The sequence below is a fragment of the Oenanthe melanoleuca genome, chromosome 5 (genome assembly GCF_029582105.1).
Source record: "Oenanthe melanoleuca isolate GR-GAL-2019-014 chromosome 5, OMel1.0, whole genome shotgun sequence".
In the NCBI taxonomy this organism is placed as follows: Eukaryota; Metazoa; Chordata; class Aves; order Passeriformes; family Muscicapidae; genus Oenanthe; species Oenanthe melanoleuca.
The window spans coordinates 38,098,238-38,111,349 of NC_079339.1; the positions used below are offsets into that span (position 1 = coordinate 38,098,238).

At 38.8% G+C, this 13,112-nt stretch overlaps 1 protein-coding gene across 1 annotated transcript; it reads left to right on the top strand.

Annotated features, from left to right (window-relative positions):
- Positions 1-233: 233 nt before the first annotated feature.
- PNN (pinin, desmosome associated protein) lies at positions 234-9,387 on the top strand. The gene is made up of 9 exons (XM_056492636.1): positions 234-436; positions 725-796; positions 1,448-1,516; positions 2,603-2,675; positions 2,759-2,853; positions 4,751-4,832; positions 6,468-6,623; positions 6,706-6,844; positions 7,855-9,387. Exons 1-9 carry the CDS (start codon positions 324-326, stop codon positions 9,141-9,143), a joined length of 2,088 nt encoding a protein of 695 aa, XP_056348611.1. The 5' UTR covers positions 234-323; the 3' UTR covers positions 9,144-9,387.
- The last annotated feature ends 3,725 nt before the right edge of the window (positions 9,388-13,112 follow it).

The window sequence follows — 13,112 nt, forward strand, 5'->3', positions numbered from 1 at the left end:
TGAGTTCTTATTAGCTCTGTGTCATGTCACTCCGCCGCCCCTTTCATTGATTCGTCGAGCTAACAGGCAGCGCCTCCCGCTAGTTGGGCGGCGGGGATGCCAGTCTGCCGCTGGGCTCTGTGATTGGTGAGCGATTTTGGCGAGCCAGCCTGGGGGCTGTGCCCTTTCCTGTCGGGCCCGGTGATTGGTGGTTCGGAGGCGGCCGCCGGGCTGCGATTGGCTGCGCCGTCCCGGCCCGCGGGCCCCGAAGCGGGCGGGGCCTGTTCCCCCTGTTTCCCAGCGCTGCCTTGCGCGGGGCCCGGCCAGGCCGCGCGGCGGGCGGGATGGCGGTGGCGGTGCGCGCGCTGCAGGAGCAGCTGGAGAAAGCCAAAGAAAGCCTCAAGCACGTGGACGAGAATATCCGCAAGCTCACGGGCCGGGACCCCAATGATGTGCGGTGAGGCGGGGAGCGCCGGGCGCGCCGCTGTCCCGCGAAGGCAGGGCCGGGCGGAGGGGGGCGCGCGTGGGGCCTGCAGGGCGGGCGGCGCGGAGCCGGACGCGTGTCCCGCGTCCCCGTGCGGGCCGTGCCCGCTCCGCAGCCGCGGCGATGGGGGAGCTTCGCCTCCCGCGGGGGGGCACGGCCGCCGAGCGCAGCACGGAGCGGCCGCGGGCCCGTTGGGCCGGGCGGGCCGCAGCGCCCCGGGGCCGGGCAGGCACCACTAACAGCGCCCACCATCTCTTTCAGGCCCCCTCAGAACAGGCTGTTAGCCCTCACAGGCCCCGGTGGAGGTAGAGGGCGTGGGAGCTTATTGCTAAGGTAAGGAGAACGGACCTTCAGTTCCATCCTTTCTCTGGCAGTGGTTCGTGCTGGGTGCGGTGTGATCCTCGCTTACCTCCGCTGCTCGCTGCGGTGCTGTTTGAATGAGCATCAGAGCTGCCCTGCAGGGCTTTGGGGGTTAAATTTAAAGCGCCTTTTCATTGTGAGTTGAAACAAGTTTAAATGGGTGGTTTTCCCCGACTTTCTCAGCTGTTAAAGTGAAAAATAAGGGGAAACTTCAAAATGAAGGGAGGTATTGTGTGGTGGCTGGGACCTTATCTTTGAAATCGTTCAAGATCAATCTCTTGGTGATGATAAGAAAACTGGTAGGTGCTCCAGGAAGGATTTCAAAATACATGTGGATAAAACCACATCCTGAGAATTACTGCAGATAAGATGATTTGAACACAATGGGATGCTTGTTCTATGTAGCTCCTCGGTTAAATAAGTACAGAAATTCAAGGTGAAATTAGATGCTTCACAAGCAATGTGAACACTTCCCTGCTGTATTAACAGTAAATGGTGATAGAGCTGAGTAAAATGTATGTTTAATCATGACCATGAAGCCAAATTCTAGTTCCATTATTAAGACGAGAGGTGGTCCAGGGATTAACCTAACTTGTTCTAAGACCACTAGTGTTTTCTTTTTAGGCGTGGATTCTCGGATAGTGGAGGAGGACCCCCAGCCAAACAGAGGGATCTTGAAGGTGCATCCAGTAGGTGAGTGCAAAAACTGATGCAGCCAACTTGCATTTCCAAATGAGAATTTGTAACAGGACTAAAAACTGGTAATAACTGGGGACTTTCACTGTCTTATTTGGAGATTACTTACTCAAGAGTTGTTGGGAATAATTTGGGTGAAGCAAATCACTGTGGTGAAATCTTTTTCCTACCTTAGAGCAACATAAAGATGATATCAATAATATAAAGATACAGGAACACGAAGATATCTATATTATGTTCTTCTTACAAGTGACATTTCTTTGCAGAGAACACAAATTGAATTATGACTGGGTCCTCCTGTTCAATAAATTGAATACAGGCAATGTGACAAGGGTCTTGGGTTTTGAGCTTTCATATCTGGATGCAAATCCATCAGATGTGACTGATAATAGTGAGCTTAAGTGTTGTGGGCCCTTAATGTACAATGATAGTTCTTGACCAAAGTAAAGCTTGCTTTGGGATTTTTGAGTTAGCAGAAAATGAAGCTGGGAAACAGGCAAGTGCTGTGCCACAAAGCTGAAAATTAATGCTGAAAATAACTTCAATTATTTATTTCAGGATTTATTTTATTTAAATTATTTGTTTTAAGTTCTTTGTTAAAGCCTTAGTTCATCTGTGTCTCAAGTGGTAAGAGCTCTGCCTCTCTCCCATAGGTATTTGGTAGGTCACTTATTTAAATAGCATTTCCCATTTAAGAAATTGTACGAACCTTTCCACCTCAATGCATTTAAATCTGTCTAGTGATCCCTTTATACCAGTAGCCATTTTAGAGGTTCTGGAAAAGCACAGACATTTAAAAGAATGCATTCCAAATGTATTTTTAGAAGTCTGATATGGTATTTGTGGATTCTTTTGGTTTTATTACTCTGCACGTTGTATTAAAATTTAAACTGTTCTGTCTCACTGATTTTCACCAACAGTAGATTCGGTCTGTAAAATGTTTCTTACTGGTTTTTGGAACAGTGAGGAGATTTTTAGCTAAGTGTTGGTTCTTCTGACTAGATATGCTTGTATGTTTCTCATGCTGGAAGAGATTCTCTCCTAAATACAAGTTCTCTGATGACCACTGGCTTTCTTTTTCAGGCTGGGTGGAGAACGTCGGACAAGAAGAGAATCACGCCAAGAAAGCGACGCAGAGGACGATGATATTAAAAAGGTAATATATAGTAAATAGAGCTGTGCAAGAAGAAATTTACCTGCAACATGATGAATAAACTAGTTTGTTTTTCTGTGTTGTAGCCGGCGTTGCCATCTTCTGTTGTTGCTACCTCCAAAGAGCGAACACGTCGAGACCTTATACAAGATCAAAATATGGATGAGAAAGGAAAACAAAGGTATGCAGAAATCTCTTCCACTAACATGATAATTTTGAGTTCTACCATAGAAGTAATTTAAGATTTGAAAGGTATTGCACACAAGCTATTGTGTATCAAAGATCATGTTGAAGAGCTACCATTATGGTATAAAATTTAATTTAAAAAGTATTCTCTGAAAATAATTCACAAGCAGCAACACGTGCGTTGTTCACATAATTGATGCAGATTCTACTTTTCTGGCCACCTACAGGAACAGGTTTGCTAATGCTGTTTTAACATTGTTTGAGTAAGACAAGTATCTGTGGCTTCATTGGTTGCTTAATTTCTTGGATTATTACAGCTCTTCTGGCTCAACATTTATTTTGTTGGTTGAAGGAGGGTTTTTGGTATGGTTCCTCACTCCCTCTGCCTCTTTTTTTAAATTACGTTGTTCCATCATATTTCCTTTTTTATACTATTTTGACTTCTTATTGTGTGTACAGTCCTTCATTTTGCTTGCTTTTTTTAGATTCCTCCTATGTGTATCTCCTTTTTTCTGTATTGTATTTTTCTCTTAACTGAAAGGCAGCTCTGTTGGTAAGAGGTGTTAGAAAATCAAATTTACAACTGTGTTCAACCTCTTGAGATTGCACTTCAGACTGCAAGTCACCCGGTGCAATAATACCTATACCTCAAATAAATAGAAGAATTAGAACTGGAATAAGGAACTAAAGCTTCTCTGATAAGTACCCACAGATCAACTGGCACAGAAAAGTATCACTTTACTTGTTTCTTTTAGTTATAACTTAATGTCTGCTTTTGCTTCCATTACTAGGTTCTAATTGCTTCCCTCATAGGGAGACTTCCAAAATCCCTACTGAACTTCCTAGAGCTTCAGGCACTAAAAGCTTGTTCCCTTAGAACTGTAGTTTTACTGCTTTTCCATTCAGTAGTCTCTAAGGAGATGAGAAAATCAATATTGGTCTCTATGAATTGTGGTGGAAGGAGGTTCTTTAAGAGGACAACATCTGCTGGACTCTTGATTTTGCTCAGTGTCTTCTAGGATGTCATTCATAAATAAATGCACTTTCAGTGATATCTGGCTTTCAGTTTTTTATCTGTTCCTCCTTCTATATTTAGTATACTTTTACCTTTCCATCTGAGGTTTGTGCCACTGTAGAATAGAATGGTACTTAAGAAATACAGTAGCATTTCCTTTCTCAGTTGATCAGGTAAAGGTTCAAGGCATGTAAGAGAGTCTGCATCATGTTGTAAAGACTTAATTTGGGATTGAATGAAAAGAAATTGAAGGTGAAAGTCAAGAAACTAGTTCTTGCTCAGAAGAAGGAATTTGTTGAAGAACTTTATTTATTTTTCTCAAAACAACACAGAATTGGATGAAAGCTGTTCTGGTTTCATCCCACAGTGCAGTGTCTCATTGTTGGGCAACTGTAATAGATAAGCTTTCACTCCCCTGTGTCTCCATTTCCCCTTAATAGACTAAGCAGATTGTGGAGAGGGGAATGTATGCTTTTTAGAAAATCCAGTTTGCTCCCTTGTTGATAGCTCACACTGTATTTACTTGATTGTTTTTTCTTCAGTAATCTCTGCTTTAAGATTTTAGAAAGCATTTCCTTAGCGTTATTTTCAGATGAAAAATGTGCAGGCTTTCAGTTTTGCCAGTGCTATCTGTTCTGTGTTACGGATAAGAGCTGTGTCTTACTTGTAAGCAAAATGATATGTCACTGTAAATTATATCCTGGACTGTTGGCACAGCCAGTAGGTCATCTATTGCTGATGGCCTTGGGTACTACTGAGCCTTTAAAAATAAGTATCTTTGAGGTGGAAGGCTTCTCTGATTATTTATACAAATAAAAATCTTAGTACTTGAACTGAATCTCAATTTTCTTTTTGTTGTGGGTTTGTTTTTTTTCAGGAATCGACGTATATTTGGCTTGTTGATGGGCACTCTTCAAAAATTTAAACAGGAGTCCACAGTCGCTATTGCTACTGAGAGGGTACTTATTTTAAATTCTATCAGATTGTAATAAAGCAAAATCATGTGGTTAAGTTATTTCAAGTAAGAGTGAAAGTTCCCTACAATGTAGGTTGCAGGTGCAGCAAATTGGTGAGAGTGTATGTAGGATTTTGTTTGTCTAAATGCAGGGGAATGAGGGTGGGAAGCAGAAAAGGGATTCTTACTATGACTTTGTAACCCTGTTTCTGACCTTTGTGGAAACAAACGGCAATGTTAAATGGAATTTAATCAGGTAACTATTTAAGAGGTCATAGGCTATTTCTGGAAATAATAGGTATTACTGAAGCACTGCCTACCCTGGTGTGTTCCAGATGTTTGAATTATAACCAAATATACAGAAATCTATGCTTGGTTATGTTACCTGTCTAAAAATATCTTTCCTGTTCCAGTACAGATAACCAGAATTTGATTTTAATAAATACATGTCTGATTGTACTGAAGCAAAGGTTTTGCATAGCTTAGTGATTACTTAAAAAATCTTGTATATGGGATGGTGGTAACTTTATTCCTAGTATGCCCTTTTAATTTGTGAAGATTATGGTATTTGTTACTGTTCCACTAAATGGGTTGTTCAGTTAACACTAATAACCTTTAGATTAAAAACAGTGTTTGAAAGTTCAAATTTCAGTAGTCCAGTTGAAGCAAATAGAAAGATTTAAACTTAAAACGTTTTCTGTATAGTGTCAGCAGAGTTTACTCACAGTGCTGGTATTGATTACTTTCAGATTCAGTATTAGTGTGGTTTACCTAACTTGTCATGTGGCACATAAGACCAAAGTTCAATTTTGCCTGCTTGCATTAGAACAAAAAGCTATTTATCAAGGTGGTCTAGAAGCATGTAGTTCCTGTCTAATTTATAGCAGTATGTGTTTATAAAAAGAGACTTTGAGGATTTGCTGCTCCTTGCAAAATTTTTCTGAGAATCCATGTGGAGATTTTATTTGTTCATACAGATACACTTGCTACAAATCAAAGTCGAGGCCTGAGAAATTTTATGTCACAGCTATTTTGTTGTCGATGCAGTAAACTCTATTTTTTATTGACAATTATTGTACAATCTGAGCACACGGCAGTCTAGGGCGTATAAACAGCGTTCCTGGATGGTAGCAATATATATAATTAGCAATTAATGTACAGAGGTATTCACAATCTAATTTTTGGTTGGTCACAAACACTAGTCTGCAGTTCTACGTTTGTTTCTGGTCGAATTGACTTTACTCTCTTCCAACTGGGAAATTTACCTGATTTCCCTGATACCTCAAACCCATCCCTTTTCTGCCATTGGGGAAAAAAACCCACTTTTTGAAGCTTATATTGAAAATTTTAAGTCCAAACTGAAAGATTGTAAAGCACACAGAAATTCACAGGGCCCCAAAACTACGTAGTTAAACCAACAAAGAATTAGGTGCCAGCAAGCAATGACACTCATCTTCCATTAGCTGTAGTTTAGGAGGTATTTCCTAATGTGTTTTTAGGAATGCCTTTTAATAGTGTATATAATTACAAAATTTTAGAAATTTTTAGAAAAAAAATTTTAGAAATTTTAAGTGGATTAAACTAGAACCCTTTCTCTTGATGTAGAAAAACAAATAAGGTGGTATTTAATTTATTTTAGCAAAAGAGACGACAAGAAATCGAACAAAAACTTGAAGTGCAGGCGGAGGAAGAGAGAAAGCAAGTTGAAAATGAGAGGCGAGAACTGTTTGAAGAAAGACGTGCTAAACAGACAGAGCTGCGGTTATTGGAGCAAAAGGTTGAGCTTGCACAGTTGGTGAGTTTTTGTTTTGTTCTTGATCTTTCTCTTGTTTAAACTATTCTTGTATATCTCAGGGTTATTTTCTTTCATTTCTCAGCAAGAAGAATGGAATGAACATAATGCTAAGATAATTAAATACATAAGAACAAGGACAAAACCTCATTTATTCTACATACCTGGCAGAATGTGTCCTGCTACACAGAAGCTGATGGAAGAGTCACAGAAAAAGATGAATGGTAAGTCGTCTTTCTGATACAGAGGTCCTTGTTCTTGCCTCCCTTTGTTTGCCATACAAGTTTCTTTTAAGTCTCTGCTTAAATACATGAATTTCATGCTTAGGACAAATTATATTCTTACATGGATGTTCATCATAAGTGGGCATTATTCTTTCAGTGACTTATTTTTATATTGAATGGGACTTGATTCTCTTACAAGAAGTCAAAAGATGCATATGCATAATTCCAGAGGTATGTGTTTAAAACAGTCCTTTATATTAGCTTTAGTACCTAGATGTATCCAAGTGCAGCAACTTCGCTTTTGAAAAAGCAGATTCTGTGAAGACCCAAGGAACTGCAGGTGTTTACAAAGCATTTGAGAAGCATTTTCTTAAACGTAGCATTAAAACTTTACAATGATTTTTTTAAACTTGTGTTTATTTCTGTTTCACAGGATTACTATATTTTTCTTTTGGAAAACAATTTAAAATGCTTCGATTGATGGTAGTCTTCCTTTTTTATTAAACTAAGAATATATTGGTTTGCTTTTTTCTTAGGAGCTTTTCTTCATTTTGTGGGGTTGGGGGGGTAAGAGAAGACAGCTCACCTGTCTGGATAGCTTACAGTAATTAAACTTTCTTAATATATAGATAGCTTTTTGCTTATTTTTACTGTCTTTTGCTTACCTTAGGAAGTATAACCTTAACAGATAAATACCAGGAAATTAAGGTATTATTTTGATATACTGTTGGTTGGTTTGATTTTAATGAAGTCAAAAAGGTTTTGTTAGCTTAGATTTAGGGCTTTACTGTTCTAATACTCAGCTGAGCTTACTTTCCCCTTTGCTTTGTTTTCTTAAGGTAACTAGCAGTCTTTTCATTATGCATTATTGGCTTGCTACTTCAGAACGAACAAGGTTGCAGTATTTATAAATTGAGCAATATGATAACTTACTAGCTCATAGTTAAAGGGTAAACAGACTTCAGTGTCTGTAGATTATCTTAACTATTATTTATGCATTTATTCCCTAGCGCTCTTTGAAAGCAGGAGAAATGAATTTGCAGAGCAGATAAACAAAATGGAGGCCAGGCCCAGAAGACAATCTATGAAGGAAAAAGAACGTCAGGAGGTGCAGAATGAAGAAAAGAAAGAAGAACAGAACAAGGAGCAGGAAGAGGGTAAGGTGGCTCAGCAGGTGGAAGAGATGGAGACAGGTAATCAGCACAATGATGTAGAAATGGAGGAGGTAGGGGAGGAAAAGGGAAAAACAGGTTCAGGTTCAGGGCATAGCGATGCAGAAAAAGAACAGGAAGAGGATGAGCAGAAACATGACATGGAGATGAAAGTAGAAGAGCCTACTGAGGTGAGGGAGAATGACAAGCAGCAGGATAGTCAGCATGAGGAGGTCACAGTTGTAAAAGAGGAAAGTGAAAACATTCAGCCAGTGGATAATGAGCAGGATGTGGCTGAAATGAATGAGGCAGATAGTGTAGAACCTATAGAAAATGAAAATGGCAGAGAAATAGAACCAGAAACAGAGTGTGATGCTCAGCCAGAAAAAGTGTGTAATGTGCCTTCTCCCAAGAAGGAGAAAGGTATCAAAACAGAAAATAAAGCTGAACTTGAAGAAACACAGGAGAAAACACCTGAAATTCAGACAGAATCCGTGGCTGAGGCTCTATCTCAGCCACAGTCTGTGCCACTAGCACAGTCACCTCAGTTGTCTCAGTCCACTCAGGATACAGAGCCCCAGACAGACAAGGATGAAAATGCTGTGGTGTCTGTAAAGGTGGTTGAAGCCCAGGTAGAGCAGAATCAGACACCAAGTGCAGAAAGTAAGAGTAAGACTAGGAGTAGAAGCAGGGGTAGGGCAGGGAACAAGACCGGTCATAACCGCAGCAGCAGCAGTAGCAGCAGTAGCACTTCGAGCAGTACTACCAGTGCAAGTAGTTCCAGTACTGGCAGCAGTACCAGTCGGAGCAGTTCCACCAGCAGCAGCACTACAAGTGGCAGTACGAGCAGGGACAGCAGCAGCAGTAGCTCTAGCAGCAGTGAAAGTAGAAGTCGAAGCCGAGGTAGAGGGCATAACAGAGATAGAAAACGCAGAAGGAGCACGGACAGGAAGCGAAGGGATGCTTCGGGGGTAGATAGAAGCCACAAGTCCTCAAAAGGTGGTGGCAGTAGAGATACCAAAAGCTCAAAGGATAAAAGTTCCAGGTCTGACAGAAAGAGATCTATATCAGAAAGTAGTCGGTCAGGCAAGAGAACTTCACGGAGTGAAAGAGACCGTAAATCAGACAGGAAAGACAAAAGGCGTTAACAGAAGAGACCAAGCTTCCTTAGCCTAATCTTTGCAGCAGAAGATTATTTGAGTGAAAGGATTCCTTGTAAGGAGGAAGAGAAGGCTGCCTTAAGAGTTGCATGCTGTAAAAAAATCTTTTGGAAAAATGCAGACTGTTTACCAGGCATTCTTGTACTTTTTACATAATTTTGTAAAAGGTTACTTACCAAAATTATGTGAAGTTCCTGAAAATGTAAAAATAAAAGATTAACACTCCTTTGCATATTTTTTTTAAATATCCTGTACTCATTAAGATCCTCTGTATATTTTAATAGGTAAACCTTTAAAGTAGATGTGATCATTTCTTCTGTATCATACACTTTTTTTTTTTGTAGAAATAAATGTGCATTTTAAATAAATTGAGATGTCTTGTTGACAATTAAATTCCCCTTTTTAGATTATATGTAGGAAGGCCGTATTGCAGGAAAAATAGAATTTTGCTTTTCCCCTCTATTCCTTGCAAGAATGGGAATTTTAAGACCTAGTAAAGCAAATAATCTCTCCAGTGCTAGGTAGGAAGGAAAAGTAATTACTTGAATCTATACTTTTTGTTTTCCTCTGTAACCGCAAGCTCTTAGTCAATTCTGTCTGTCCTCCAGTTTTATAAAAATTTCTTATCCATAGGCAAGCAGTGATTAAATGGGAATGTTAATACTGGACAAGGTAGCTCAAGTCAGTCTGGAAAACCACTCTTACCTGCTTTCTGCAGGTGCTTTGGTAGTATTTACATCTGTGTTTTAGATACAGTTAATCTGTTCAATGATGGTCCTTGTTTTGGTGGCCAGTGGAAGCAAGACCTCAGTTTGCTGGGGTTTCTGCTTCTTCCACAGCTTCTCAACCAGGATTCTTTTTCTTTTAGTTACAGACTAATTTTTGATCCCTTCATACCACTAGGAATAATTACATTGCAGTGTTGGAGTTACCTGGGACTACCTAATACTAATGTTGTGTGCGTGCAAGAATGCTTTCTGAATGTATTTAATAAAACTTAAGGTGGTAGTGTTATCTATGAAGGTGAATACTGTTTTTATATCATTTTGTATGGAAAACAATAACATCCGTTGCTTTGTTCTGTACATGTGCAAATAAATGTGGCTTTGTAGACTACTTATTCTCTCAATGCCTATGATCTTTTCTGTTAACAGGTGTATTACCTTAATCTTTCTTTTCCACATTTAAAGTATGAATTGTAATTGCAGGTGGCTGTACCTTACAAGTTCTGTATCCAAAATTATTCTTAAGGGCTTTAATTGTCTATTAACTGAGTATGAAACTGTGGTGCTATAATCCATGTTGTCTTGACAGGAAGAGAATTGTGTTATCTGATATGCCAAATCACAGACCAGGAAATCCTGGAAAGGTTTCAGTATGGAAGGACATGTAAGCTTGATTCAGTGTATGAAATGCCATATACACCCCATTTTTCTGTAAGGTAGTTGCCAAGTTCTAGGTTGGTGTTTGTTAGTTATTGTCTGAACTCAAGAATAGTGACAGATTTATGTGTTCTAAAATGCTGAAGGTCATGACTTCAAGAAATGCATCTAGTAAGGGATGGAGTGCAGCACGAATAGGCAGTGGGAAAACACAGGCTTTCCCTTTTTCGAGGAATTAAGAATCTTCAGTCCATTTGCTACTTCAGTATCCTATCTGCCTCTGCCTCTACAAAAGAGTAATTTTTATTCTTGTCAATAGTTTCCAACAATGTTTCCTTCCCTTCAGGGAAAGTTGTGGTTTAATGTGCTGCCTCTTTTGAAGGAAAAAAGTTCAAATGTCTTATTGAAGATGTTGAGTATTTTTTTTGGTAGAACATTTTTTTAATATTGAATAACTGAGTAAATGTTACTGTCTATATGTTTTGAATAATTTCAGGTTTCAAATTACCTTTGGAAGCCATTTTAGTTTTGTCAATTGATTACACTTACTTTGTAACATTGAATAATTTTAATGCTTCTTATTTTGAGCTTGTGTGATTCACTGCTGTAGTACATTTACTGCACAGGTTTAAATGGCTGGTACTGGAGTCAGCATGCAAATCTGACCACTGTTTCAGAGAAACATGTTAACAGGGTTTATGAAAACAACAGGATGGTGGGTCAGTGGTGGAGCTAAGGACTGGATTATGATGTTTCAGGTTATATTCACAGCAGCAGTGTATTTTTGAAAATACAGGAGCTTTGTTGCTGCATGCAAAGCTGGTGATGTAACTGATAGTTTAATTTTGTTAGAAGAAGCTTACCACCATTGTTAAGCAGTGGCATTAACTGTTAGCATTCCTACATCTAAGCAGTTCAGTGTAACATGAACATCAGTGTGTGATAACTGTGAAGTTTTCTAAAAGCTAAATATTCCAATCAACATTCCACTACAGAAATAGTGTAAGATGGTAGTGTACTATTAGCACCATAAAGCAGTAGTATTTCTAGTAATTGTTACATTTTCCTTCAAGGTTACCTCCTCTTATCCTAAAACAATATCAGAGATGTGGATAGCAATGAGACCATGAAAATACTTCAAGACTAAATTTGATGGAACAGTTTGTATTTTCTGAGCTTTTAGTGCAGATAGCAAAGGGGTAGGAAATGGTTGAAACATTTTCTTATCCCTTCCCCACAATGGTGAGTGGAGATTGTTCTCTTTTCACTCAAGTAAAGTGGACAAAGGAACAATAGTTCTTCCCTTTTTCTAAGAATGAAGGAGAGATGCTTTATGTGAGTAGGGAATATACCATGTATGCTCTATGCCTGTCTTCTGACTGTTTCCATCACATGGTCCCTTCTAGCTTTAAGTATAATTTAAGAAGGCAGTTGGTGGTTTGGTTTTTCTGGAAACTTTACACTATGCACTGACTCTATACCATTACTTGTTGGTTTTTTCTTCAGTCTTGATTCACAGACAAGCTGGAATTCTCCAAGAATGTGTTTTTTTCCACAAGGTTCCACTTTGAGTTCTTGTCAGAGTAGATGTTATACAGATTGTTCATTGAGTATAAGCTGAAACCTGACTGGATAAAAGGCATACCTCTTCAAATTTCTGTTGTCTCTGTGCTTGGAAAGACAAGCTTCTTTATATTTTATTCAAAGGAAACATGAAGATAATTTTTCTGCAGACAGTAGGTATTAGAGAACTGAACAACACCCCTCCAACAAAATTCATTTCAAAACCAGTAAATTCACAAATAGATTTCTGGAACATCTTTGATTTCTCAGGAAAGTAATGGTCTTGTGATTAGGTCCCAGAAATAAGATTCAGGTTCAGCTGCTGATTTTATAGCAATTACTGTGGTACAACAGGGTAAAAATTAATTTAATGTATGTCCAATATCTTCAAAATGAGTTTGCCTGGTAAAAGAAGAATTTCTCTGAAACTACATGTATTTATAATGGGATCAAATGCTGCAGCAGTGGTGCATTAGTAATATATAGAGATCTGTGTTATGGAGGGTATTCTGTCTTGGGTTTTTTTCTCCTAGTTCAGGGAGTTTTTATTATGTGAGAGTATTCTATTATATGGCAAAATGTGAGGTGTTCAAAGCTTGGAAATGTGTTTTCAAGATTCAAAGTAATAAAGGTGATAACTTCCATGTTTTTTGGCAATGCACTGTCGTCATGTTTTTAACTGTTCTTATAATAGAGAAGCATTAGTGGCTTGTTCTTGCTACTTGTTATCCTGGTTGAAAAAATTGATTTAGGTCTAGGTGATGAATGACTGTTACTTACTTAGATTTGTCTAGCTGGAAAAGTGAATTAGTGTTACTTTACTTCCTTTGACTTATTTCTTAAAAAATACTTGTTTAAAGAAACCAAATTTTGCTGGCATGGCATTTGATTCAATGCAAAAATCAATTTTTTATTTTCATCCAAACATCTGAAGTCAATAAAACTATATTGTTAAAAGTCTTTACTCATAGACTATATTCTTCCACATATTGTGCAATATTCTATACTGTGA

What these genes read in the sequence shown, in the direction of transcription:
- PNN (XM_056492636.1), top strand. Translation starts at nt 324, where the DNA reads ATGGCGGTGGCGGTGCGCGCGCTGCAGGAGCAGCTGGAGAAAGCCAAA. An exon ending in CGTGGGAGCTTATTGCTAAG is followed by an intron (nt 797 to 1,447) that starts GTAAGGAGAACG and finishes TTTTCTTTTTAG; the next exon opens with GCGTGGATTCTCGGATAGTG. An exon ending in AGGTTGAGCTTGCACAGTTG is followed by an intron (nt 6,624 to 6,705) that starts GTGAGTTTTTGT and finishes TTCATTTCTCAG; the next exon opens with CAAGAAGAATGGAATGAACA.